We start from the raw sequence: 27,182 nt of genomic DNA, 5'->3' as shown, positions 1-27,182 counted from the left end.
TGTCTGCTGGGAGTCCTCCCAGGACCAGTCTATGAGGTCCGCGACCTCCGGTACTTTTGGTTCCTGTTGGGGGAGAGGACCGACTGTCTCTTCTCCCATGAATACACACTGCCGCTGGGGAGGAAGGACAGCACCTTCAGCTCCCTGTGGATCACTTGGCTGCTGTGGAGAGGGACCAACTGTCTCCTCTCCTAAGGGTACACACTGCCGCTGGAGAGAGAGACCGGTTGTCTCTGCTCCCAATACAATACTCGGCTGTTGGGGAGGAAGGACGGCACCTTCAGCTCCCGGGAACTTGCTCGGCCGCTGGGGTATCTCCCCCATGTCTACCGCTGCCATGGCCTGCAGGTACTCTCTGATCCTCCACTTCACCATCTGTACGAAGTTTTCCGCGGGGTTGGGTCCCAAGAGAGACAGCACCCCATTCACCTCTCTATCAAACTCCTCCTGAGTGTAGCAGGGCTCCATGCTTGCTCTGCTGATTTTGGTTCCTTTGTAGATAGGGGCGCTGTACGGGTACTAGCGTTGCCCTCAATTTGTAATCCAGGAACTGGTGTTGCCTTGTAGCTGTCCTTCTGGGCCGTGAGAATGATCCCACCGCTGCCACCAATTGTAACGGACCGTTCAGCACACAACTCTGTTAAAAACCGTTTAGGCGATATTCCCCTTTCCAATGCACAGGCAGCTACTGCAAGCACCAGTCTGCCGAACTGCAAACTACACGAATCCTTCAACTTCGGAACAGGAAACACACATTTTCCCCCCAAACACAGAAAACACCCCAAAACCCCACATATCCCCATAATGTATACATCCCTCGATAGCTCTGATCTGGGTGAACAACATATCCAAAAATCACCCAGATCCGAGCAGGGGTTCCCGAATTCCATGGAAGTCACATTTGGCCGGCCGCAAGCATGGCTTTCCTGCCCAAAACAGTTCCACAGATTTAGGGTGTGCGGCCGGTCTGTCTTCTCCTTCAAAGTTAGTATATGGGCCATAATCCTGAGGCAGGAGGCCCCTCCAAAACCCAGTGGCGAAACTCCACACTACACCCCCCGCAGAGACCTCCACACTACACCCCCCGCACAGACCTCCACACTACACCCCCCGCACAGACCTCCACGCTACACCCCCCGCACAGACCTCCACGCTACACCCCCCGCACAGACCTCCACGCTACACCCCCCGTAGAGACCTCCACGCTACACCCCCCGCAGAGACCTCCACGCTACACCCCCCGCAGAGACCTCCACGCTACACCCCCCGCACAGACCTCCACGCTACACCCCCCGCAGAGACCTCCACGCTACACCCCCCGCAGAGACCTCCACGCTACACCCCCCGCAGAGACCTCCACACTACACCCCCCGCACAGACCTCCACGCTACACCCCCCGCACAGACCTCCACGCTACACCCCCCGCACAGACCTCCACGCTACACCCCCCGTAGAGACCTCCACGCTACACCCCCCGCAGAGACCTCCACGCTACACCCCCCGCAGAGACCTCCACGCTACACCCCCCGCACAGACCTCCACGCTACACCCCCCGCAGAGACCTCCACGCTACACCCCCCGCAGAGACCTCCACGCTACACCCCCCGCAGAGACCTCCACACTACACCCCCCGCACAGACCTCCACACTACACCCCCCGCACAGACCTCCACGCTACACCCCCCGCACAGACCTCCACGCTACACCCCCCGCAGAGACCTCCACACTACACCCCCCCGCACAGACCTCCACACTACACCCCCCGCACAGACCTCCACGCTACACCCCCCGCACAGACCTCCACGCTACACCCCCCGCACAGACCTCCACGCTACACCCCCCGTAGAGACCTCCACGCTACACCCCCCGCAGAGACCTCCACGCTACACCCCCCGCAGAGACCTCCACGCTACACCCCCCGCAGAGACCTCCACGCTACACCCCCCGCAGAGACCTCCACGCTACACCCCCCGCAGAGACCTCCACGCTACACCCCCCGCACAGACCTCCACGCTACACCCCCCCGCAGAGACCTCCACACTACACCCCCCGCAGAGACCTCCACACTACACCCCCCGCAGAGACCTCCACACTACACCCCCCGCAGAGACCTCCACACTACACCCCCCGCAGAGACCTCCACACTACACCCGCCGCAGAGACCTCCACACTACACCCCCCGCAGAGACCTCCACACTACACCCCCCGCAGAGACCTCCACACTACACCCCCGCAGAGACCTCCACACTACACCCCCCGCAGAGACCTCCACACTACACCCCCCGCAGAGACCTCCACACTACACCCCCCGCAGAGACCTCCACACTACACCCCCCGCAGAGACCTCCACACTACACCCCCCACACAGACCTCCACACTACACCCCCCACACAGACCTCCACACTACACCCTCCACCCCCCGCAGAGACCTCCACACTACACCCCCCGCAGAGACCTCCACACTACACCCCCCGCAGAGACCTCCACACTACACCCCCCGCAGAGACCTCCACACTACACCCCCGCAGAGACCTCCACACTACACCCCCCGCACAGACCTCCACACTACACCCCCGCAGAGACCTCCACACTACACCCCCCCCCAGAGACCTCCACACTACACCCCCCCGCAGAGACCTCCACACTACACCCCCCCGCAGAGACCCCCACACTACACCCCCCGCAGAGACCCCCATGCTCAGGTGTGGCCCTGAACATCTCTCTTTCCGGCAGCTCACATGACTGGTTGTTACGGGCGACGCGCGCTCTCGGAGTCTTCGTTTCCATGGATACAATGAATCTCATTAGCAGATGAACGGACCACGTGACTGACCACATGACAGGTAATACAAGGGGCGGGCCGTCCTCATCACGTGATGCGAGAGTGAGCGGCGTCTCGGTAACAGTTGCTCTGTTCTGAAGCACGTACTAAGTCTCAGCTGGTGGGAGGAGTTTCGAGCGGCGCATGCGTACTGTGAGCCCTTTAGGCCGCTGCGCATTGAAGGGGAGGACGCTCGGATGTGATTGACAGCTGCAGCGACAAATAGACGTTCTGAATTTATATTCAGTCTCCAATCAGACAGAGAGTTGTGCGGGGCGGGGCTCTGTTCAATTCAGCGCGGGAGAACACCGCCCGGCACCGGAGAATGGCTGATCGGGAGATCAAACGTGAGTACCGGGCCTGTCCTCCGATCTGTGGCCGAGGAGAACCCCCATCATCTGCGGTAGTGGTGACGGGAGAACCCCCATCATCTGTGGTAGTGGTGACGGGAGAACCCCCATCATCTGCGGTAGGGGTGACGGGAGAACCCCCATCATCTGCGGTAGTGGTGACGGGAGAACCCCCATCATCTGCGGTAGTGGTGACGGGAGAACCCCCATCATCTGTGGTAGTGGTGACGGGAGAACCCCCATCATCTGCGGTAGTGGTGACAGGAGAACCCCCATCATCTGCGGTAGTGGTGACAGGAGAACCCCCATCATCTGCGGTAGTGGTGACGGGAGAACCCCCATCATCTGCGGTAGGGGTGACGGGAGAACCCCCATCATCTGCGGTAGTGGTGACGGGAGAACCCCCATCATCTGCGGTAGTGGTGACAGGAGAACCCCCATCATCTGCGGTAGTGGTGACAGGAGAACCCCCATCATCTGCGGTAGGGGTGACGGGAGAACCCCCATCATCTGCGGTAGTGGTGACGGGAGAACCCCCATCATCTGCGGTAGTGGTGACGGGAGAACCCCCATCATCTGCGGTAGTGGTGACGGGAGAACCCCCATCATCTGCGGTAGTGGTGACGGGAGAACCCCCATCATCTGCGGTAGTGGTGACGGGAGAACCCCCATCATCTGCGGTAGTGGTGACGGGAGAACCCCCATCATCTGCGGTAGGGGTGACGGGAGAACCCCCATCATCTGCGGTAGTGGTGACGGGAGAACCCCCATCATCTGCGGTAGTGGTGACGGGAGAACCCCCATCATCTGCGGTAGTGGTGACAGGAGAACCCCCATCATCTGCGGTAGTGGTGACGGGAGAACCCCCATCATCTGCGGTAGTGGTGACGGGAGAACCCCCATCATCTGCGGTAGTGGTGACGGGAGAACCCCCATCATCTGCGGTAGTGGTGACAGGAGAACCCCCATCGTCCCTCTTGCTGTGACTTGTGGTTCTTCTCTTTGCAGAGTTGGAGAAGGTGAAATGCAGAGCTCGGCGCGCGGACAACCTGCGGGAGGAGGCCGCCGCCTGTAACCAGCTGGGGGAGCTGCTGGCCCGGGGGGGTGAGTGCCGACCTCTGCGTCCTCCCTGTTGCTCGGAGGGGGGGGGGGGGCAGTGTGGGGGTCGCTGACGTCTGCCCCGTTTCTTCTGCAGGCAGGTTCCGGGAGGCCATTGAGGAGCATCGCCAGGAACTCGGCCTCTGCGAGGCTCTGGGGGACATCATCGGCTGCGCCGTCGCCAACCGCAAGATCGGGGAGTGCTTCGCTGAAACGGGGAATTATCAGGCGGCCTTAAAGGTGATGACCCCGGGGTGCGAGACATGTGTTAGCGTTAGACGGCCCTTACGGCAGAGGCCTCGTCAGCGCGCGGCGTCCCTTACGGCAGAGGCCTCGTCAGCGCGCGGCGTCCCTTATGGCAGAGGCCTCGTCAGCGCGCGGCGTCCCTTATGGCAGAGGCCTCGTCAGCGCGCGGCGTCCCTTACGGCAGAGGCCTCGTCAGCGCGCGGCGTCCCTTACGGCAGAGGCCTCGTCAGCGCGCGGCGTCCCTTACGGCAGAGGCCTCGTCAGCGCGCGGCGTCCCTTACGGCAGAGGCCTCGTCAGCGCCCGGCGTCCCTTACGGCAGAGGCCTCGTCAGCGCCCGGCGTCCCTTACGGCAGAGGCCTCGTCAGCGCCCGGCGTCCCTTACGGCAGAGGCCTCGTCAGCGCCCGGCGTCCCTTACGGCAGAGGCCTCGTCAGCGCGCGGCGTCCCTTACGGCAGAGGCCTCGTCAGCGCGCGGCGTCCCTTACGGCAGAGGCCTCGTCAGCGCGCGGCGTCCCTTACGGCAGAGGCCTCGTCAGCGCGCGGCGTCCCTTACGGCAGAGGCCTCGTCAGCGCGCGGCGTCCCTTACGGCAGAGGCCTCGTCAGCGCGCGGCGTCCCTTACGGCAGAGGCCTCGTCAGCGCGCGGCGTCCCTTACGGCAGAGGCCTCGTCAGCGCGCGGCGTCCCTTACGGCAGAGGCCTCGTCAGCGCGCGGCGTCCCTTACGGCAGAGGCCTCGTCAGCGCGCGGCGTCCCTTACGGCAGAGGCCTCGTCAGCGCGCGGCGTCCCTTACGGCAGAGGCCTCGTCAGCGCGCGGCGTCCCTTACGGCAGAGGCCTCGTCAGCGCGCGGCGTCCCTTACGGCAGAGGCCTCGTCAGCGCGCGGCGTCCCTTACGGCAGAGGCCTCGTCAGCGCGCGGCGTCCCTTACGGCAGAGGCCTCGTCAGCGCGCGGCGTCCCTTACGGCAGAGGCCTCGTCAGCGCGCGGCGTCCCTTACGGCAGAGGCCTCGTCAGCGCGCGGCGTCCCTTACGGCAGAGGCCTCGTCAGCGCGCGGCGTCCCTTACGGCAGAGGCCTCGTCAGCGCGCGGCGTCCCTTACGGCAGAGGCCTCGTCAGAGGCTTCCCCTCCCCTGTCGGTATGACTTACAGCGGTGGCTTTGTCTTCTCCTCCAGCACCAGCGCATTCACCTGGATTTGGCGCGTTCGGTCTCTTCGGACATTGAGGAGCAGCGGGCTCTGGCCACCGTTGGGCGCACTTACCTGTACATGTGTGAGGTGGGCGACGTGGACGCTCGGCGGCCGGCGGAGGAATCCTTCCTGAAAAGTCTGGAGATCGTGGACGAGAAGCTGGAGGGTGAGCGGCGAGTCTTACTGTCCGGACTGCGGCTATCACTAGTGGTGGGGGCGGGGCTGTGACAACTATCTTGTGTATATCTGGTTGGGGGGTCACGGTGATTGTCGGTGTCTTCCAGGGAAGGTTTCCTCGCGGGACCTGAGTGAGATGCGGGCGCGCCTCTTCTTGAACCTCGGCTTCCTGTACGACATCATGGCGCAGACGGACAAGTGCAGCTTCTACATCAGGAAGAGCATCTTCATCGCAGAGTAATGGCGGCCGCTATGTCCGCGCGCCCTCTCTGGCCCCGCCCCCTCTTCTCTGACTCCGCCTTCTCTCCCGCAGGCAGACCCAGCTCCATGAGGACCTGTACAGAGCCAACTCCAACCTCGCCAGCATCCACCTCCGCAACGGCGAGCACTCCAAAGCCATCCGCTGCTGGGAGGCAGCCCGGGAGTGCGCCCGGCGCATGCGCGACAAGTGCATGGAGAGTGAATGTTACTGCAGCATTGGGCAGGTGAGGGCGCCAGGGAGCGGTGGTCACATCGGCAGTCAGAGACGCTATCGCTCACCTCTCCTCTCCTCCTTCAGACCCTGCTGTCTCTGGGAGACTTCTCAGCGGGAAAACGTTCCCTTAAGAAGGCGTTTCTTCTGGGCAGCCTGCAGGAGTCGGACCGGGACGCTGTGCGCCGCAGCCTGAAGCACGGTGAGCACCCCTGGATTGCTGGGCCCCTGATTCCTTCACCAGCCCCTTCGTTATCCCTAAAATGCACCGTTTTCTTACAGCCATTAAAGGTTGTCAGCTGGAGGAGGTGTTGTCAGAGCTGACAGATGGCGACCAGCAGGGGGCACTGTCCTTGTACGAGCAGCTGGGAGATCTGTACTGTAAGGTTGGATGCTACAGGAAAGCCGTGGAGTATTACAAGCTGCAGGTGAGGGGAGTAAAGGGTGACCGTGCCCTGGTCCTTGTCTATACTACTGTGTGAGGGCGGGGCTTGTGCTGTGCAGGGGAGGAGCTTAAAACGGATGCTACACACTCTGCACTGGTACATGCGCTGTGTGGGGAGGAGCCAGTACGCAGGGGAGGAACTGGTACATGCGCTGCATGGGAAGGAGCCAGGATGCGGGGGAGGAACTGGTACGTGTGCTGTGTGGGGAGGAGCCAGTACGCAGGGGAGGAACTGGTGCGCTGGGTGGGGAGGAGCCAGTACGCAGGGGAGGAGCTGGTACGCTGGGTGGGGAGGAGCCAGGACGCAGGGGAGGAACTGGTACGTACGCTGCGTGGGGAGGAGCCAGTACGCAGGGGAGGAACTGGTACGTACGCTGCGTGGGGAGGAGCCAGTACGCAGGGGAGGAGCTGGTGCGCTGGGTGGGGAGGAGCCAGGACGCAGGGGAGGAACTGGTACGTACGCTGCGTGGGGAGGAGCCAGTACGCAGGGGAGGAACTGGTACGTACGCTGCGTGGGGAGGAGCCAGTACGCAAGGGGAGGAACTGGTACGTGTGCTGTGTGGGGAGGAGCCAGTACGCAGGGGAGGAACTGGTACGTGCGCTGCGTGGGGAGGAGCCAGTATGCAGGGGAGGAACTGGTACGTACGCTGTGTGAGGAGGAGCCAGTATGCAGGGGAGGAACTGGTACGTACGCTGCATGGGGAGGAGCCAGGACACAGGGGAGGAACTGGTACGTACGCTGTGTGGGGAGGAGCCAGTATGCAGGGGAGGAACTGGTACGTACGCTGTGTGGGGAGGAGCCAGTACGCAGGGGAGGAACTGGTACGTGCGCTGTGTGGGGAGGAGCCAGTACGCAGGGGAGGAACTGGTACATACGCTGTGTGGGGAGGAGCCAGTATGCAGGGGAGGAGCCAGGACGCAGGGGAGGAACTGGTATGTACGCTTCGTGGGGAGGAGCCAGTATGCAGGGGAGGAACTGGTACGTGCGCTGCGTGGGGAGGAGCCAGGACGCGGGGGAGGAACTGATGCATGCGCTGTGTGGGGAGGAGCCAGTACGCAAGGGGAGGAACTGGTACGTGTGCTGAGTGGGGAGGAGCCAGGACACAGACGAGGAACTAAGCCGATTCCCATGCTGTGTGGGGAGGAGCCAGTACATGCGCTGCGTGGGAAGGGTAGGATCCGCTATATGCCCTGTGCAGGGAAGAGCCGGTTCACATTCTCTTGGGTGATGGGAGGAGCTCTAGTCCCGACGTGTCACATGACCCTTTCGTTAGCCCTGCACTTTCCTGGCGCCCTGTAGCTCCACCCACTGTGCCAGTCCCGCCATAGAGAGGGCAGCGGTCTTCATCTTGGTGTCCTAGAGCTCAGGTCTGCTGACGGTTTCCACGCTTTCTTCTTGTAGCTCCGCTGCGCCGAGTCCTTGAGCCGCCCGGACCGGGAGCTCGCCGTCATCCATGTGTCCCTGGCTGCGACCTTCAGTGACCTCAAGGACTACCCGCAGGCCCTGGAGCACTATCGAGCCGAGCTGGGCCGGCGGAAAGGGAATCCCTGCGAGGTGAGGAGGTCGGGGGTCATGGGGGGTGCGGCCTCAGTACAGTAAGTGGGGTGGGGGGAGGGGATGACTATGGCTGATATTAAAGGGACGTTTCCATCAGAAAGGGGTGTAGAAAACACATTGGGGGTCACTTACTGAAGCCTGGCGTTTTCCCTGCGCCTCGTCACAAACTAGCTGTGTCCTCGGCTGATGGCTCCCGGCCGGGGTAGGTTTCCGGCAGCATTAATGCCTATATAGATGGGTAATCCATTGTCAGGTCACTGCTGCTGTGAGGGGAAGGCGCTACGTGATCCGCGTAGTAATAGTAGGTGTAGAATTGGGATAACAGGATGAGGCTCTCTTGATAGGTCTGTATAAAGCGCTGCCCTCATCAGTGGGACGCTATAGGGGGGGGGCACTCCGGTCAGGGCGAGGGTCTGACTGAGGGCGTTCAGAGCCAGTCTGCTGGCGAAGACGTGGAGCGGCCTCAGAATGTGCTGTGACATTGGATGGCGGAGCGCCCCTTTAAGGCTAGGGCCACGCGGCCACGTGTGTCATGCATTTGTTGTGTCACTTCTTGCGGCTGAAAAGTTGCAAATGTGACAGTCGCAGCACATCGCACCGCGACACCACTGACACATGTGGCGGTGTAGTCCTAGCCTAAGACTTGCTGTTCTGCCTTCCAGGAGTGCAAGACGTGGCTGAACATGGCGCTGGCGGTGGAGGAGGACGGGCAGGGGTACAGCCAGGTGCAGCAGTGCTTGACCAGGGGCATGAAGTGCGCCCAGGAGGCTGGAGACCCCCGGCTGCAGGTGAGGGTCTGCACAGTACAACTTCCCGGTGTCTGCTCTCAGTACTACTTCCCGGTGTCTGTATTGTCTGCACAGTACTACTTCCCGGTGTCTGTATTGTCTGCACAGTACTACGTCCCGGTGTCTGTATTGTCTGTGCTCAGTACTACGTCCCGGTGTCTGTATTGTCTGTGCTCAGTACTACTTCCCGGTGTCTGTATTGTCTGTGCTCAGTACTACTTCCTGGTCTCCCTAGTGTCTGCACAGTACTACTTTCTGGTCTCTGTATTGTCTGTGCTCAGTACTACTTCCTGGTCTCCCTAGTGTCTGCACAGTACTACTTTATGGTCTCTGTATTGTCTGTGCTCAGTACTACTTCCTGGTCCACCTAGTGTCTGCACAGTACTACTTTCCGGTCTCTGTTTTGTCTGCACTCAGTATTCTCGCTCTCTGTAGGGTCTGTGCACAGTACTACTTCCCAGTCTCCCTAGGGTCTGCACAGTACTACTTCCCGGTGTCTGCGCTCAGTACTACTTCTCGGCCTGTGCACAGTACTACTACTCGCTCTCTGTAGGGTCTGTGCACAGTACTACTACTCGCTCTCTGTAGGGTCTGTGCACAATACTACTTCTCGCTCTCTGTAGGGTCTGTGCACAGTACTACTTCTCGCTCTCTGTAGGGTCTGTGCGCAGTACTACTTCCCGCTCTCTGTAGGGTCTGTGCGCAGTACTACTTCCCGCTCTCTGTAGGGTCTGTGCGCAGTACTACTTCCCGCTCTCTGTAGGGTCTGTGCGCAGTACTACTTCCCGCTCTCTGTAGGGTCTGTGCGCAGTACTACTTCCCGCTCTCTGTAGGGTCTGTGCGCAGTACTACTTCCCGCTCTCTGTAGGGTCTGTGCGCAGTACTACTTCCCGCTCTCTGTAGGGTCTGTGCGCAGTACTACTTCCCGCTCTCTGTAGGGTCTGTGCGCAGTACTACTTCCCGCTCTCTGTAGGGTCTGTGCGCAGTACTACTTCCCGCTCTCTGTAGGGTCTGTGCGCAGTACTACTTCCCGCTCTCTGTAGGGTCTGTGCGCAGTACTACTTCCCGCTCTCTGTAGGGTCTGTGCGCAGTACTACTTCCCGCTCTCTGTAGGGTCTGTGCGCAGTACTACTTCCCGCTCTCTGTAGGGTCTGTGCGCAGTACTACTTCCCGCTCTCTGTAGGGTCTGTGCGCAGTACTACTTCCCGCTCTCTGTAGGGTCTGTGCGCAGTACTACTTCCCGCTCTCTGTAGGGTCTGTGCGCAGTACTACTTCCCGCTCTCTGTAGGGTCTGTGCGCAGTACTACTTCCCGCTCTCTGTAGGGTCTGTGCGCAGTACTACTTCCCGCTCTCTGTAGGGTCTGTGCGCAGTACTACTTCCCGCTCTCTGTAGGGTCTGTGCGCAGTACTACTTCCCGCTCTCTGTAGGGTCTGTGCGCAGTACTACTTCCCGCTCTCTGTAGGGTCTGTGCGCAGTACTACTTCCCGCTCTCTGTAGGGTCTGTGCGCAGTACTACTTCCCGCTCTCTGTAGGGTCTGTGCGCAGTACTACTTCCCGCTCTCTGTAGGGTCTGTGCGCAGTACTACTTCCCGCTCTCTGTAGGGTCTGTGCGCAGTACTACTTCCCGCTCTCTGTAGGGTCTGTGCGCAGTACTACTTCCCGCTCTCTGTAGGGTCTGTGCGCAGTACTACTTCCCGCTCTCTGTAGGGTCTGTGCGCAGTACTACTTCCCGCTCTCTGTAGGGTCTGTGCGCAGTACTACTTCCCGCTCTCTGTAGGGTCTGTGCGCAGTACTACTTCCCGCTCTCTGTAGGGTCTGTGCGCAGTACTACTTCCCGCTCTCTGTAGGGTCTGTGCGCAGTACTACTTCCCGCTCTCTGTAGGGTCTGTGCGCAGTACTACTTCCCGCTCTCTGTAGGGTCTGTGCGCAGTACTACTTCCCGCTCTCTGTAGGGTCTGTGCGCAGTACTACTTCCCGCTCTCTGTAGGGTCTGTGCGCAGTACTACTTCCCGCTCTCTGTAGGGTCTGTGCGCAGTACTACTTCCCGCTCTCTGTAGGGTCTGTGCGCAGTACTACTTCCCGCTCTCTGTAGGGTCTGTGCGCAGTACTACTTCCCGCTCTCTGTAGGGTCTGTGCGCAGTACTACTTCCCGCTCTCTGTAGGGTCTGTGCGCAGTACTACTTCCCGCTCTCTGTAGGGTCTGTGCGCAGTACTACTTCCCGCTCTCTGTAGGGTCTGTGCGCAGTACTACTTCCCGCTCTCTGTAGGGTCTGTGCGCAGTACTACTTCCCGCTCTCTGTAGGGTCTGTGCGCAGTACTACTTCCCGCTCTCTGTAGGGGCTGTGCGCAGTACTACTTCCCGCTCTCTGTAGGGGCTGTGCGCAGTACTACTTCCCGCTCTCTGTAGGGGCTGTGCGCAGTACTACTTCCCGCTCTCTGTAGGGGCTGTGCGCAGTACTACTTCCCGCTCTCTGTAGGGGCTGTGCGCAGTACTACTTCCCGCTCTCTGTAGGGGCTGTGCGCAGTACTACTTCCCGCTCTCTGTAGGGGCTGTGCGCAGTACTACTTCCCGCTCTCTGTAGGGGCTGTGCGCAGTACTACTTCCCGCTCTCTGTAGGGGCTGTGCGCAGTACTACTTCCCGCTCTCTGTAGGGGCTGTGCGCAGTACTACTTCCCGCTCTCTGTAGGGGCTGTGCGCAGTACTACTTCCCGCTCTCTGTAGGGGCTGTGCGCAGTACTACTTCCCGCTCTCTGTAGGGGCTGTGCGCAGTACTACTTCCCGCTCTCTGTAGGGGCTGTGCGCAGTACTACTTCCCGCTCTCTGTAGGGGCTGTGCGCAGTACTACTTCTCGCTCTCTGTAGGGGCTGTGCGCAGTACTACTTCCCGCTCTCTGTAGGGGCTGTGCGCAGTACTACTTCCCGCTCTCTGTAGGGGCTGTGCGCAGTACTACTTCCCGCTCTCTGTAGGGGCTGTGCGCAGTACTACTTCCCGCTCTCTGTAGGGGCTGTGCGCAGTACTACGTCTCGCTCTCTGTAGGGGCTGTGCGCAGTACTACTTCCCGCTCTCTGTAGGGGCTGTGCGCAGTACTACTTCCCGCTCTCTGTAGGGTCTGTGCGCAGTACTACGTCTCGCTCTCTGTAGGGGCTGTGCGCAGTACTACTTCCCGCTCTCTGTAGGGGCTGTGCGCAGTACTACTTCCCGCTCTCTGTAGGGTCTGTGCGCAGTACTACGTCTCGCTCTCTGTAGGGGCTGTGCGCAGTACTACGTCTCGCTCTCTGTAGGGGCTGTGCGCAGTACTACTTCCCGCTCTCTGTAGGGGCTGTGCGCAGTACTACTTCCCGCTCTCTGTAGGGGCTGTGCGCAGTACTACTTCCCGCTCTCTGTAGGGGCTGTGCGCAGTACTACTTCCCGCTCTCTGTAGGGGCTGTGCGCAGTACTACTTCCCGCTCTCTGTAGGGGCTGTGCGCAGTACTACTTCCCGCTCTCTGTAGGGTCTGTGCGCAGTACTACTTCCCGCTCTCTGTAGGGGCTGTGCGCAGTACTACTTCCCGCTCTCTGTAGGGGCTGTGCGCAGTACTACTTCCCGCTCTCTGTAGGGGCTGTGCGCAGTACTACGTCTCGCTCTCTGTAGGGGCTGTGCGCAGTACTACTTCCCGCTCTCTGTAGGGGCTGTGCGCAGTACTACTTCCCGCTCTCTGTAGGGTCTGTGCGCAGTACTACGTCTCGCTCTCTGTAGGGGCTGTGCGCAGTACTACGTCTCGCTCTCTGTAGGGGCTGTGCGCAGTACTACGTCTCGCTCTCTGTAGGGGCTGTGCGCAGTACTACTTCCCGCTCTCTGTAGGGGCTGTGCGCAGTACTACTTCCCGCTCTCTGTACGGTCTGTGCGCAGTACTACGTCTCGCTCTCTGTAGGGTCTGTGCGCAGTACTACTTCCCGCTCTCTGTAGGGTCTGTGCGCAGTACTACTTCCCGCTCTCTGTAGGGTCTGTGCGCAGTACCGCTCCGCCCTCCGCTCTCTGTAGGGTCTGTGCGCAGTACTACTTCCCGCTCTCTGTGCACAGTACTACTTCCCGGTCTCTTTGTCTTCAGAGGAAGGTCCTCCGGCAGCTCCTCGCGGTGCAGCAGAAGTGGGGGGCCCCGGAGGCTGGGGACACGGAGGCGGAGCTCCGCGATGTGTGCGGCAGTGACGGCGGTGACAGCAGCGAGGAGGAGGAGGAGCCGGAGAGCAGCGAGCCCCTGCAGGAAAGCGAGGTGGAGCTGTCCTCCAGCGGTAGGTACCCCGCCCCCCGCCTCGCTCCCAGCATACGCAGGGTTAATCTGACCGGATCCCTCTGGTTAATTACAGGAGATGAAGACCTGGAGGGATACGAGAAGTCTGTGCCGAGCAAGAGGGCGACCACCCGGGTGAGTGGAGTGCGAGCTCCTGGGACCAGGTTTGTAGGGAGCTCGGTGCCCATTAATTAACCCTTGCTGCTCCACATTAGTGGAATCGCCGTAATGAAAAGGGGGAGACGTCTTTGCACCGCGCCTGCATCGAGGGGAACGCCAAGATGGTGCAGTGTCTGCTGGAGAAGGTGAGCCGGCGGTGCTGTACCCCAAAAGTGGGGGGAGCGTTATATGTGAGGAGTCCTGACGTTACCCCGTTTATCCTAGGGCCACCCGGTGAACCCCCGAGACTACTGTGGCTGGACACCCCTCCATGAAGCCTGCAACCATGGACATCACGGTGAGGCCACCTCCAGGCTGACCCCGTTCCATGGCCCCCGCCCTTAGTCGCGCTCTGCTCCCCTGAGGCCCCCCCGCCCTTAGTCGCGCTCTGCTCCCCTAAGGCCCCCCCGCCCTTAGTCGCGCTCTGCTCCCCTAAGGCCCCTCCGCCTTTAGTCGCGCTCTGCTCCCCTGAGGCCCCTCCGCCCTTAGTCGCGCTCTGCTCCCCTGAGGCCCCCCGCCCTTAGTCGCGCTCTGCTCCCCTGAGGCCCCCCGCCCTTAGTCGCGCTCTTCTCCCCTAAGGCCCCCCCGCCCTTAGTCGCGCTCTGCTCCCCTAAGGCCCCCCCCGCCCTTAGTCGCGCTCTGGCCCCCCCCCCCGCCCTTAGTCGCGCTCTGGCCCCCCCCGCCCTTTGTCGCGCTCTTGCCCCCCCCCCCCGCCCTTAGTCGCGCTCTGGCCCCCCCCGCCCTTTGTCGCGCTCTTGCCCCCCCCCCCCCGCCCTTAGTCGCGCTCTGGCCCCCCCCGCCCTTAGTCGCGCTCCGGCCCCCCCGCCCACTGCCAGTTCTGCCTCCGGTCTCATTACGGCTTTGTCTCCAGATATTGTACAGCTGCTGTTAGACCGCGGGGCCCACATCAATGATCCTGGGGGCCCACTATGTGATGGGATCACCCCCCTCCATGACGCTCTGTCCAGTGGTAACTTTGATGTTGCTCAGCTGCTGATCAGGAGAGGGGCGTCTGTGACTCAGAAGACCACCAAGGTGGGTGTCCCCCTCCTGCATCCCTAGTGGGCGTGCCCTGCCGTTCATATGGTCACCGGCCCCCTTTGTGCACCTGCAGGGGAAGCCCCCGCTCGGCAGTCTGCAGGAGTGGATTCACATGTACGGGAAGCACCTGGATGCAGTGACGCGGAGGGACTGTAAGGAGACGGAGAAGATGCTGCGCGACGCTCTGCAGGGCAGTGGTATGTAGACCGGGTAGCTTGCCCCTCCCTGCTGTCAGTGTGGGGGTCTCTGACCGCGCAGTCCTCGTGCACAAAGGACGATACTGGGGAAGGGGCAGGTAGATTATTGGGAGCTCCGCCCCATGTGACCTCTGCCCTTCTGCTCTTTGCAGTGGTCTCCTCCACCCCGCAGCCGCCGGCTCGGGAGCTCCAGGACAGTGAGCTGTTTGATGCTGAAGCCTCCGAGCCGCTCCTTGCCAGCCCCCCATTCCCCTCCAGGAAGCAGCGGGAGAACTCTGTTCCTCGAATAAGTCGGACAGGTACGGAGCATGGAACGCCCAGGAACCTGCGGCTGTCCACCCAGGAGGATGAGGATTTCCCGCTGCAGTGCAGCACCCAAATGAGCGAGGAGGATCCCCTCATGGAGGAGGAGCCTGAGCAGCTGCTGACCCCTCTCAAGCCGGTCAAGAAACGGCCACGACTTGGAGCTCCAAGGCCGTCCTCGGATTCGGATATCACCGTGGAGAGGACCTCGGGACCAGATCCTCCCAGGCTTTCTGAGGGTGGGAAAGAAGCTTACCAGAAAGCCATGCAGGGCCTGGGCAGCGCCAAATCACGCCTGCTGAGCCAGAGCATGGCCCAGCCTGAGCCCGCCCCCGAGGAGCCTGCACCTACAGATGCTCTGGTGCCCTCAGACCATTACATCGGAGATGATTGGCTGGAAGATGACTTAATGGTGGAAGCTCGCTCCAGAAAGAGAAGCCGCTGGTCTCCTGGCAGCCTGGAGATGGAAGAGATAGTGGAGTATAGTGAAGAAGAGGAGGAAGCGCCGCGCCAGAGGGAGAAGCCGGCTCCTCGAAACGTGTCCCGGAAACGCTCCCGCCAGACGAAGCTGACGCAGATTGTAGACAGGGCTGTAGTAGGGCGGACGAAGAGCAGCGGGCAGAACATCTCCATCCCCCGCATAGTGGACGGCACTGGAGCACACCACACGGACAGTGGGGGCAGCGCTCCTCCAGCCGCGGCTCAGGTGGGTCGATGGTCACTCTGCAGGGGTCTCCATAGACAGACGCGGCTCTCCTGGGAATCCTATAGATGATAGTGAATCTAACACCCCTGTACTTTATAGTGCAGCACAGCTCCTTCAGACGTTGCTCTGGTGGGGCAGAGTGGACGGTGTGAGGTTTCTACCCATGGTCACTCTGCAGGGGGTCTCCATAGATTACAGTGCAGCCAACACCCCTGTACTTTACAGTGCAGCTCGGCTCCTCCAGATACAAGGGTCAATCCTGTTCTGTACCATCAGGAGCCGGTATATTCCGCCTCTTCTGAGTGGCCCCTGAAGATGATGGGGAAGTCGCCCACATAGGTTCGGGCCTTGGTTTTAGGGCGTATGCGGTGACTCCTTACATCTTTTACACCCAGAATGATTGCCCGGAGGAGTTACTGAGGGTCGGACTAGCAGACAGCCTCAGGTGGAGAAGCTGTGGCCCCCGAGCTCTGATTCTACGTTTTGTTTCTCCAGCCCCCGGCTGTGACGGTGAACGCCTCTTTGCCTCCACCAATCAGAGTGCGGGTCAGAGTTCAGGACAATGTCTTCCTCATCCCGATCCCTCACAGGTACGTCATACAAGATCTCTGCTGTCAGTGAATGGAAACATCCATCAGAAAACCTAGGTCTGGACACTCACTGACAGCAAGCAGAGCTCTTGTATATGGTGACTATATCTATATCTTGTCGTTGTCCTCTCAGTGGTGGAGAGACGCATGAGGTCTCCTGGTTGGCTGAGCAGGCCTCCCAACGCTACTACCAGAGCTGTGGGCTCCTTCCTCGTCTGACTCTCAAGAAGGAAGGGGCCCTGCTGGCCCCCCAGGACCCGATCCTTCATGTCCTGCAGAGCAATGAGGAGGTGGGTTGTGCACCGCGAGCTGCCGTTTTTTCCTATGGCGGGGGAGTCTCAGTCTGGTGTCGTTTTCCTGCAGGTTGTGGCTGAGGTGCACTCGTGGGACCTGCCGCCCCTCACTGACCGCTACAAGAAGGCCTGTCAGAGCCTGGCAGTGGGTAAGACTCCGTGCACTGTCGCCGCCGCCGCCCCCTGGCCTGCCGTGCGCTGTCGCCGCCGCCCCCTGGCCTGCCGTGCGCTGTCGCCGCCGCCGCCGCCCCCTGGCCTGCCGTGCGCTGTCGCCGCCGCCGCCCCCTGGCCTGCCGTGCGCTGTCGCCGCCGCCGCCCCCTGGCCTGCCGTGCGCTGTCGCCGCCGCCCCCTGGCCTGCCGTGCGCTGTCGCCGCCGCCCCCTGGCCTGCCGTGCGCTGTCGCCGCCGCCCCCTGGCCTGCCGTGCGCTGTCGCCGCCGCCCCCCTGGCCTGCCGTGCGCTGTCGCCGCCGCCCCCTGGCCTGCCGTGCGCTGTCGCCGCCGCCCCCTGGCCTGCCGGGCGCTGTCGCCGCCGCCCCCTGGCCGTGTTGTGCGCTGTCGCCGCCGCCCCCTGGCCGTGTTGTGCGCTGTCGCCGCCGCCCCCTGGCCGTGTTGTGCGCTGTCGCCGCCGCCCCCTGGCCGTGTTGTGCGCTGTCGCCGCCGCCCCCTGGCCGTGTTGTGCGCTGTCGCCGCCGCCCCCTGGCCGTGTTGTGCGCTGTCGCCGCCGCCCCCTGGCCGTGTTGTGCGCTGTCGCCGCCGCCCCCTGGCCGTGTTGTGCGCTGTCGCCGCCGCCGCCCCCTGGCCGTGTTGTGCGCTGTCGCCGCCGCCCCCTGGCCGTGTTGTGCGCTGTCGCCGCCGCCCCCTGGCCGTGTTGTGCGCTGTCGCCGCCGCCCCTGTCTTACCGTCTTTCTTCTAGAGGAGAATCGTCTGGTGCGGAAAGCTCTGGAACAGCAGGAGACCTCGTCAGTGTCGCTGTGCCGCCTGTCCCTGAGCGGACGTCACCTCTGTCCGGTAATCCGTGCCTTGAAGCTTCAGAGCTCTCTACGCCAACTGCACCTCAGTGGAAACCTCCTCGGGGATGCGGAAGTGGAGGAGCTGCTGTCCATGCTGGGAACGCTGCCCAACCTCACCCATCTCAACCTGTCCTGTAACCGTCTGACCCACGAGGGCCTCAGGAAGCTGGTTCCAGCCGCGGCCACCTCTGACTACAAAGCCCTGGAGGTGAGACCACCACTGTGTGCACTGACATATTCCGCAGCGCTTTACGGACATGAGTGTCACGCTGTCCCCAGGAGCTCACAATCTAAGGTCTCCATCAGTATGTCTCTGGAGTGTGGGAGGAAACCGGAGACCCGAGAGGAAATCCACAAAATACATACAAACTCCATGAAGATGTCATCCTTGGTCGGATTCAAACCTAGGACCCCAGCGCTGCAAAGCACCACTGAGCCACTGCTAAGGACTGAGCCACTAATAACCCCTGAACCACTGCTGACCACTGAGCCACTGCTAAGGACGAGCCACTAATAACCCCTGAACCAGTGCTGACCACTGAGCCACTGCTAAGGACCGAGCCACTAATAACCCCTAAACCACTGCTTACCACTGAGCCACTGCTAAGGACGAGCCACTAATAACCCCAGAACCACTGCTGACCACTGAGCCACTGCTAAGGACCGAGCCACTAATAACCCCTGAACCAGTGCTGACCACTGAGCCACTGCTAAGGACGAGCCACTAATAACCCCTGAACCAGTGCTGACCACTGAGCCACTGCTAAGGACCGAGCCACTAATAACCCCTAAACCACTGCTTACCACTGAGCCACTGCTAAGGACGAGCCACTAATAACCCCAGAACCACTGCTGACCACTGAGCCACTGCTAAGGACCGAGCCACTAATAACCCCTAAACCACTGCTTACCACTGAGCCACTGCTAAGGACGAGCCACTAATAACCCCTAAAGCACTGCTTACCACTGAGCCACTGCTAAGGACGAGCCACTAATAACCCCTGAACCACTGCTGACCACTGAGCCACTGCTAAGGACGGAGCCACTAATAACCCCTGAACCACTGCTGACCATTGAGCCACTGCTAAGGACCGAGCCACTAATAACCCCTGAACCACTGCTGACCACTGAGCCACTGCTAAGGACGGAGCCACTAATAACCCCTGAACCACTGCTGACCACTGAGCCACTGCTAAGGACCGAGCCACTAATAACCCCTAAACCACTGCTGACCACTAAGCCACTGCTAAGGACGAGCTACTAATGACCATTGAGCCACTGCTAAGGACGGATCCACTAATAACCCCAGAGCCAGTGCTGACCACTGAGCCACTGCTAAGGACGAGCCACTAATAACCCCTGAACCACTGCTGACCACTGAGCCACTGCTAAGGACGAGCCACTAATAACCCCTGAAGCACTGCTGACCACTGAGCCCCGTGATGTGATCCTTCGTTAATGGCTTCTCTTCTATTCTAGAACCTTGAGGAGCTGGACCTGAGCATGAACCCGCTGGGGGATGGGCTGTCACAACCGCTGGCAGCACTTCTGCTCCACTGCCCACTTCTCAGCACCCTGCACCTGCGGGCCTGCCAACTCTCCGCCAAGTTCTTGCAGCAATACCGCCTTGTACTGGCCGATGCCTTCAGAGGTTCGATCATAGCCGCTCTTCACTTACAGGATGATCCCCTAATGTTGAGGTTGTATATTGGGGTCTAGTGACGCCTGCGTCCTGTTCAGGATCACAGGGGGAGCAGGTGGGGGGTCATGGTGGACACTGGTGACGTGCATCTGTACATGTAGACATTCCTGTGTAGCGGTGCCGAGTAGGCGGTGCCCACTGGAGTGATGTCAGAGCAGTGCTGTACGTGCTCAGCCAATCGCATGCCTCACAGCAGGAGTCACACAGACTGCAGCCTCATCCCCCTCCTCTCCTCTGTCCTCACACACACAGACTGCAGCCTCATCCCCCTCCTCTCCTCTGTCCTCACACACAGACTGCAGCCTCATCCCCCTCCTCTCCTCTGTCCTCACACACAGACTGCAGCCTCATCCCCCTCCTCTTCTCTGTCCTCACACACAGACTGCAGCCTCATCCCCCTCCTCTCCTCTGTCCTCACACAGACTGCAGCCTCATCCCCCTCCTCTGTCCTCACACACAGACTGCAGCCTCATCCCCCTCCTCTTCTCTGTCCTCACACACAGACTGCAGCCTCATCCCCCTCCTCTCCTCTGTCCTCACACAGACTGCAGCCTCATCCTCCTCTGTCCTCACACAGACTGCAGCCTCATCCCCCTCCTCTCCTCTGTCCTCACACAGACTGCAGCCTCATCCCCCTCCTCTCCTCTGTCCTCACACAGACTGCAGCCTCATCCCCCTCCTCTCCTCTGTCCTCACACAGACTGCAGCCTCATCCCCCTCCTCTCCTCTGTCCTCACACAGACTGCAGCCTCATCCTCCTCTGTCCTCACACAGACTGCAGCCTCATCCCCCTCCTCTCCTCTGTCTTCACACACACAGACTGCAGCCTCATCCCCCTCCTCTCCTCTGTCTTTACACACACAGACTGCAGCCTCACCCCCCTCCTCTCCTCTGTCTTCACACACACAGACTGCAGCCTCATCCCCCTCCTCTCCTCTGCTCTGTCTTCACACACACAGACTGCAGCCTCACCCCCCTCCTCTCCTCTGTCCTCACACAGACTGCAGCCTCATCCCCCTCCTCTCCTCTGTCCTCACACACACATACTGCAGCCTCATCCCCCTCCTCTCCTCTGTCTTCACACACAGACTGCAGCCTCATCCCCCTCCTCTGTCCTCACACACAGACTGCAGCCTCATCCCCCTCCTCTCCTCTGTCTTCACACACAGACTGCAGCCTCATCCCCCTCCTCTCCTCTGTCCTCACACACAGACTGCAGCCTCATCCCCCTCCTCTTCTCTGTCCTCACACACAGACTGCAGCCTCATCCCCCTCCTCTCCTCTGTCCTCACACAGACTGCAGCCTCATCCCCCTCCTCTGTCCTCACACACAGACTGCAGCCTCATCCCCCTCCTCTCCTCTGTCTTCACACACAGACTGCAGCCTCATCCCCCTCCTCTCCTCTGTCCTCACACAGACTGCAGCCTCATCCCCCTCCTCTCCTCTGTCCTCACACACAGACTGCAGCCTCATCCCCCTCCTCTTCTCTGTCCTCACACACAGACTGCAGCCTCATCCCCCTCCTCTCCTCTGTCCTCACACAGACTGCAGCCTCATCCCCCTCCTCTCCTCTGTCCTCACACACAGACTGCAGCCTCATCCCCCTCCTCTCCTCTGTCCTCACACACAGACTGCAGCCTCATCCCCCTCCTCTCCTCTGTCCTCACACAGACTGCAGCCTCATCCCCCTCCTCTCCTCTGTCCTCACACAGACTGCAGCCTCATCCCCCTCCTCTTCTCTGTCCTCACACAGACTGCAGCCTCATCCCCCTCCTCTTCTCTGTCCTCACACAGACTGCAGCCTCATCCCCCTCCTCTCCTCTGTCCTCACACAGACTGCAGCCTCATCCCCCTCCTCTCCTCTGTCCTCACACACAGACTGCAGCCTCATCCCTCTCCTCTTCTCTGTCCTCACACACACATACTGCTGCCTCATCCCCCTCCTCTCCTCTGTCTTCACACACAGACTGCAGCCTCATCCCCCTCCTCTGTCCTCACACACAGACTGCAGCCTCATCCCCCTCCTCTCCTCTGACTTCACACACAGACTGCAGCCTCATCCCCCTCCTCTCCTCTGTCCTCACACACAGACTGCAGCCTCATCCCCCTCCTCTTCTCTGTCCTCACACACAGACTGCAGCCTCATCCCCCTCCTCTCCTCTGTCCTCACACAGACTACAGCCTCATCCCCCTCCTCTCCTCTGTCCTCACACAGACTGCAGCCTCATCCCCCTCCTCTGTCCTCACACACAGACTGCAGCCTCATCCCCCTCCTCTCCTCTGTCTTCACACACAGACTGCAGCCTCATCCCCCTCCTCTCCTCTGTCCTCACACAGACTGCAGCCTCATCCCCCTCCTCTCCTCTGTCCTCACACACAGACTGCAGCCTCATCCCCCTCCTCTTCTCTGTCCTCACACACAGACTGCAGCCTCATCCCCCTCCTCTCCTCTGTCCTCACACAGACTGCAGCCTCATCCCCCTCCTCTCCTCTGTCCTCACACAGACTGCAGCCTCATCCCCCTCCTCTTCTCTGTCCTCACACAGACTGCAGCCTCATCCCCCTCCTCTTCTCTGTCCTCACACAGACTGCAGCCTCATCCCCCTCCTCTCCTCTGTCCTCACACACAGACTGCAGCCTCATCCCCCTTTTCTCCTCTGCTCTGTCTTCACACACACAGACTGCAGCCTCATCCCCCTCCTCTCCTCTGTCCTCACACAGACTGCAGCCTCATCCCCCTCCTCTCCTCTGTCCTCACACAGACTGCAGCCTCATCCCCCTCCTCTCCTCTGTCTTCACACACACAGACTGCAGCCTCATCCCCCTCCTCTCCTCTGTCTTCACACACACAGACTGCAGCCTCATCCCCCTCCTCTCCTCTGTCCTCACACACAGACTGCAGCCTCATCCCCCTCCTCTCCTCTGTCTTCACACACACAGACTGCAGCCTCATCCCCCTCCTCTTCTCTGTCCTCACACACAGACTGCAGCCTCATCCCCCTCCTCTTCTCTGTCCTCACACACACATACTGCTGCCTCATCCCCCTCCTCTCCTCTGTCTTCACACACAGACTGCAGCCTCATCCCTCTCCCCTCACACAGACTGCAGCCTCATCCCCCTCCTCTCCTCTGTCCTCACACAGACTGCAGCCTCATCCCTCTCCTCTGTCCTCACACACAGACTGCAGCCTCATCCCCCTCCTCTTCTCTGTCCCCACACACAGACTGCAGCCTCATCCCCCTCCTCTCCTCTGTCTTCACACACACAGACTGCAGCCTCATCCCCCTCCTCTTCTCTGTCCTCACACACAGACTGCAGCCTCATCCCCCTCCTCTCCTCTGTCCTCACACACAGACTGCAGCCTCATCCCCCTCCTCTCCTCTGTCTTCACACACACACTGCAGCCCCATCCCCCTCCTCTTCTCTGTCCTCACACAGACTGCAGCCTCATCCCCCTCCTCTTCTCTGTCCTCACACAGACTGCAGCCTCATCCCCCTCCTCTTCTCTGTCCTCACACAGACTGCAGCCTCATCCCCCTCCTCTCCTGTCTTCACACACACACTGCAGCCTCATCCCCCTCCTCTCCTGTCTTCACACCACACTGCAGCCTCATCCCCCTCCTCTCCTCTGTCTTCACACAGACTGCAGCCTCATCCCCCTCCTCTTCTCTGTCCTCACACAGACTGCAGCCTCATCCCCCTCCTCTCCTCTGTCCTCACACAGACTGCAGCCTCATCCCCCTCCTCTCCTCTGTCCTCACACACACAGACTGCAGCCTCATCCCCCTCCTCTTCTCTGTCTTCACAAACACACAGCAGCCTAATCCCCCTCCTCTCCTCGGTTTTCACACACACTGCAGCCTCATCCCCCTCCTCTCCTCTGTCCTCACACACAGACTGCAGCCTCATCCCCCTTTTCTCCTCTGCTCTGTCTTCACACACACAGACTGCAGCCTCATCCCCCTCCTCTCCTCTGTCCTCACACAGACTGCAGCCTCATCCCCCTCCTCTCCTCTGTCCTCACACAGACTGCAGCCTCATCCCCCTCCTCTCCTCTGTCTTCACACACACAGACTGCAGCCTCATCCCCCTCCTCTTCTCTGTCCTCACACACAGACTGCAGCCTCATCCCCCTCCTCTCCTCTGTCTTCACACACACAGACTGTAGCCTCATCCCCCTCCTCTCCTCTGTCTTCGCACACAGACTGCAGCCTCATCCCCCTCCTCTCCTCTGTCCTCACACACACAGACTGCAGCCTCACCCCCCTCCTCTCCTCTGTCCTCACACACACAGACTGCAGCCTCATCCCCCTCCTCTCCTCTGTCTTCACACAGATTGCAGCCTCATCCCCCTCCTCTCCTCTGTCCTCACACACACAGACTGCAGCCTCATCCCCCTCCTCTCCTCTGTCCTCACACACACAGACTGCAGCCTCATCCCCCTCCTCTCCTCTGTCCTCACACACACACAGACTGCAGCCTCATCCCCCTCCTCTCCTCTGTCCTCACACACAGACTGCAGCCTCATCCCCCTCCTCTCCTCTGTCCTCACACACAGACTGCAGCCTCATCCCCCTCCTCTCCTCTGTCCTCACACACAGACTGCAGCCTCATCCCCCTCCTCTCCTCTGTCTTCACACACACACAGACTGCAGCCTCATCCCCCTCCTCTCCTCTGTCTTCACACAGACTGCAGCCTCATCCCCTCCTCTCCTCTGTCTTCACACACACAGATTGCAGCCTCATCCCCCTCCTCTCCTCTGTCCTCACACAGACTGCAGCCTCATCCCCCACCTCTCCTCTGTCTTCACACACACAGACTGCAGCCTCACCCCCCTCCTCTCCTCTGTCCTCACACAGACTGCAGCCTCATCCCCCTCCTCTCCTCTGTCCTCACACAGACTGCAGCCTCATCCCCCTCCTCTCCTCTGTCCTCACACACAGACTGCAGCCTCATCCCCCTCCTCTCCTCTGTCCTCACACAGACTGCAGCCTCATCCCCCTCCTCTTCTCTGTCCTCACACACACACTGCAGCCTCACCCCCCTCCTCTCCTCTGTCCTCACACACAGACTGCAGCCTCATCCCCCTCCTCTTCTCTGTCTTCACACACAGACTGCAGCCTCATCCCCCTCCTCTTCTCTGTCTTCACACACAGACTGCAGCCTCATCCCCCTCCTCTCCTCTGTCTTCACACACACACTGCAGCCTCACCCCCTCCTCTCCTCTGTCCTCACACACAGACTGCAGCCTCATCCCCCTCCTCTCCTCTGTCCTCACACACAGACTGCAGCCTCATCCCCCTCCTCTTCTCTGTCTTCACACACACAGACTGCAGCCTCATCCCCCTCCTCTCCTCTGTCTTCACACACACAGACTGCAGCCTCATCCCCCTCCTCTCCTCTGTCCTCACACACACAGACTGCAGCCTCATCCCCCTCCTCTTCTCTGTCTTCACACACACAGACTGCAGCCTCATCCCCCTCCTCTCCTCTGTCCTCACACACACAGACTGCAGCCTCATCCCCCTCCTCTCCATGTTTTCTCTTACTAACAGAGGAGCCGGCTGCTGGAAGGCGACTAGTGCCGTACGTGGGCTGCTGGTTGTAATGATAGGTCACTTTTCCTGTGCCTTCTGGTTGTCAGATTATAAATTGTGTTGTCCTTTTGTCAGGTGCTGTTCACTTGAAGAATCTCTCTCTTTCTCACAATCCTCTGGGTTCTACTGGAGTGGAGCTGGTGCTGAAGACCATACCCCATGAGACGATCTCCTGTCTGGAGCTTCGAGCTGTGACTGCAGGTGACGCTCTGATCACAGAGCCCCTAATAAGATACCTTACTCAGGTGAGCACTTACTGACACCCCTTCTACCAGGTCCTTTTCCTCTGACACCCCCTCTCCCTGTGATCTTTTTCTGACCCCCTCCCCAATACTGTTGCTCCCTCTCACCCTCGTGTTTATGTCGTTATCTCCCCCCCGCGCTCTTCTTCTGACCTATCCACGTGCCCCTCACCTTGCTGTCATCTATATCGGCAGGATGGCTGCACATTATCCCACCTGACGCTCTCCTCTAATCACCTGAGCGACGAGTCTGTGCGAGACCTGGCCAGGTAAGATGTCCGTCCCTTGTGTCCTAGGCTGCTGAGTGATGGCGGACCTGTGGTAGTGACAGTAGCGCTCTCTCTTCAGATGTCTTCCTGTCTGCTCCTCTCTGACCTCTCTCGACCTGTCTGGAAATCCCAAAATTGGAGGAAATGGATTCCAGCACCTGCTGAATGCAATTCAGGAACGAAATATTGAAATGCAGGAACTTGACCTCACAGGTGAAATCTCCGGTCACAATTCAAAGTCATTATTTCGTCAGGTTCTGATAAAGTACTGGGGGGGGGGGGTGGATCTCTGGATCTTGTGATCACATGAAGGTCAGCCACACAGGTAACACAGGGATAATCTAATCTTCACAGACACCAACACCTGTCCCTGAGGCACAACTAGGGGTGCCCTCCTGGACCCTCAGCCTTGGTCCTAAGAAGACAGACCTAGAGCCTTGGACTTGTGTCCCTGCATTGATCATTGGGACCTCATTCTCCTGTAATCAGGAGACCCATGTGCTGGAGCTTTATCCATGGTGTGACCTGTGTCGGGTGGGGAGGTTTAGGAGTGTGATCACCAGTCCTTGAGCTCTTGATCTTCTTAGGACCTGAGGTCATGCTCCAGACTGGCATATTGTGGGGCTTTTCTAGTAGATGATTATACGGATGAGTCGGAAGATTGGTCAGGACTCGGATCTCTGATGATTTCCAGAAATAGACAATCCATGCCTTTAGGTGCTTCTTCAAGGTTTCCATCCCCCAATGTCCATGACACAACGTCCACAGACAAAACATCTGCACATTGCCTACACTGCTGAAGGGTTGGGTAGAGCTCCTCTCACTTCTGGGGGCTCGTGGAGGGCCGGGAACGCACTTGTGGCTATGATGAAAAGAGGGAGGCATTTAAGAGCTTCCATCCTGGAGATCTGCCGTTCATGTAGGTACCGGCAGAGCCTTTCTGCAGGTGGGGGGGGAGTTGGTTACTGACTTCACCATTTCTTATGTTTTTCAGGTTGCCGTATCCAAGGGCCCTTTAATAGCTGCTCCCTGGATGCGCTGTCCTCCCTTCTCCATGAGCTCAGACTTTGCTCCCGCAGCCTTTCCAAAAAGGACCGAGAGGTGTTATTGCAGGCCTGGTGCGGGGAGTCGCTCATCGTCAGTCAACAGAGCAAACTCTTCATCAAGAGACTGACGTGAGGGTTCAGGGATCTGACTTAGGAAGTACAGTGGAAATGGCGAGAATGTGATGGAACCATAATCCTTCATGGTGTCCTAGGAGAAGACGGTGGACCTTCAATGTCTCCTCGTCATCTGGTGGGAGAGGAACCATCATTCAGATGTGTCATCTAGAGCAGTGTTTCCCAACCAGTGTGTCTCCAGCTGTTGCAAAACTACAACTCCCAGCATGCCCGCACAGCCAAAGGCTGTCCGGGCATGCTGGGAGTTGTAGTTTTGCAACAGCTGGAGGCACACTGGTTGGGAAACACTGCTCTAGATGACCCATAACCCTCTAGTCCTTCCCAATGGTCTTCTGGTGACACCAGTGGAATCCTCTCCAGTCCTGTCATCTCTCCATGTAGTTCTACTCTTCTTCAGATGTTCTGGATTCTTGATGTCATGGTCGTTGGTTTCTTGCTGTGGGACTGTGCGCCATTCTCAAACCAGTCCTGTGCTGCT

At 59.9% G+C, this 27,182-nt stretch overlaps 1 protein-coding gene across 1 annotated transcript; it reads left to right on the top strand.

The window, feature by feature from the left end:
• Nucleotides 1–3,122: 3,122 nt before the first annotated feature.
• Nucleotides 3,123–26,843, top strand: TONSL (tonsoku like, DNA repair protein). The gene is made up of 26 exons (XM_040433306.1): nt 3,123–3,167; nt 4,179–4,274; nt 4,366–4,508; nt 5,686–5,866; nt 5,985–6,114; nt 6,191–6,362; nt 6,437–6,551; nt 6,632–6,777; nt 8,197–8,349; nt 9,015–9,140; nt 13,231–13,411; nt 13,487–13,545; nt 13,626–13,715; nt 13,795–13,867; nt 14,441–14,604; nt 14,684–14,807; nt 14,960–15,816; nt 16,312–16,406; nt 16,540–16,696; nt 16,770–16,848; nt 17,614–17,918; nt 19,190–19,361; nt 25,088–25,257; nt 25,450–25,523; nt 25,603–25,736; nt 26,518–26,843. Exons 1-26 carry the CDS (start codon nt 3,146–3,148, stop codon nt 26,700–26,702), a joined length of 4,203 nt encoding a protein of 1,400 aa, XP_040289240.1. The 5' UTR covers nt 3,123–3,145; the 3' UTR covers nt 26,703–26,843.
• The last annotated feature ends 339 nt before the right edge of the window (nt 26,844–27,182 follow it).

Source organism: Bufo bufo, chromosome 5, assembly GCF_905171765.1.
Source record: "Bufo bufo chromosome 5, aBufBuf1.1, whole genome shotgun sequence".
Classification (NCBI taxonomy): domain Eukaryota; kingdom Metazoa; phylum Chordata; class Amphibia; order Anura; family Bufonidae; genus Bufo; species Bufo bufo.
This window is presented reverse-complemented; position numbering and strand designations above follow the sequence as displayed.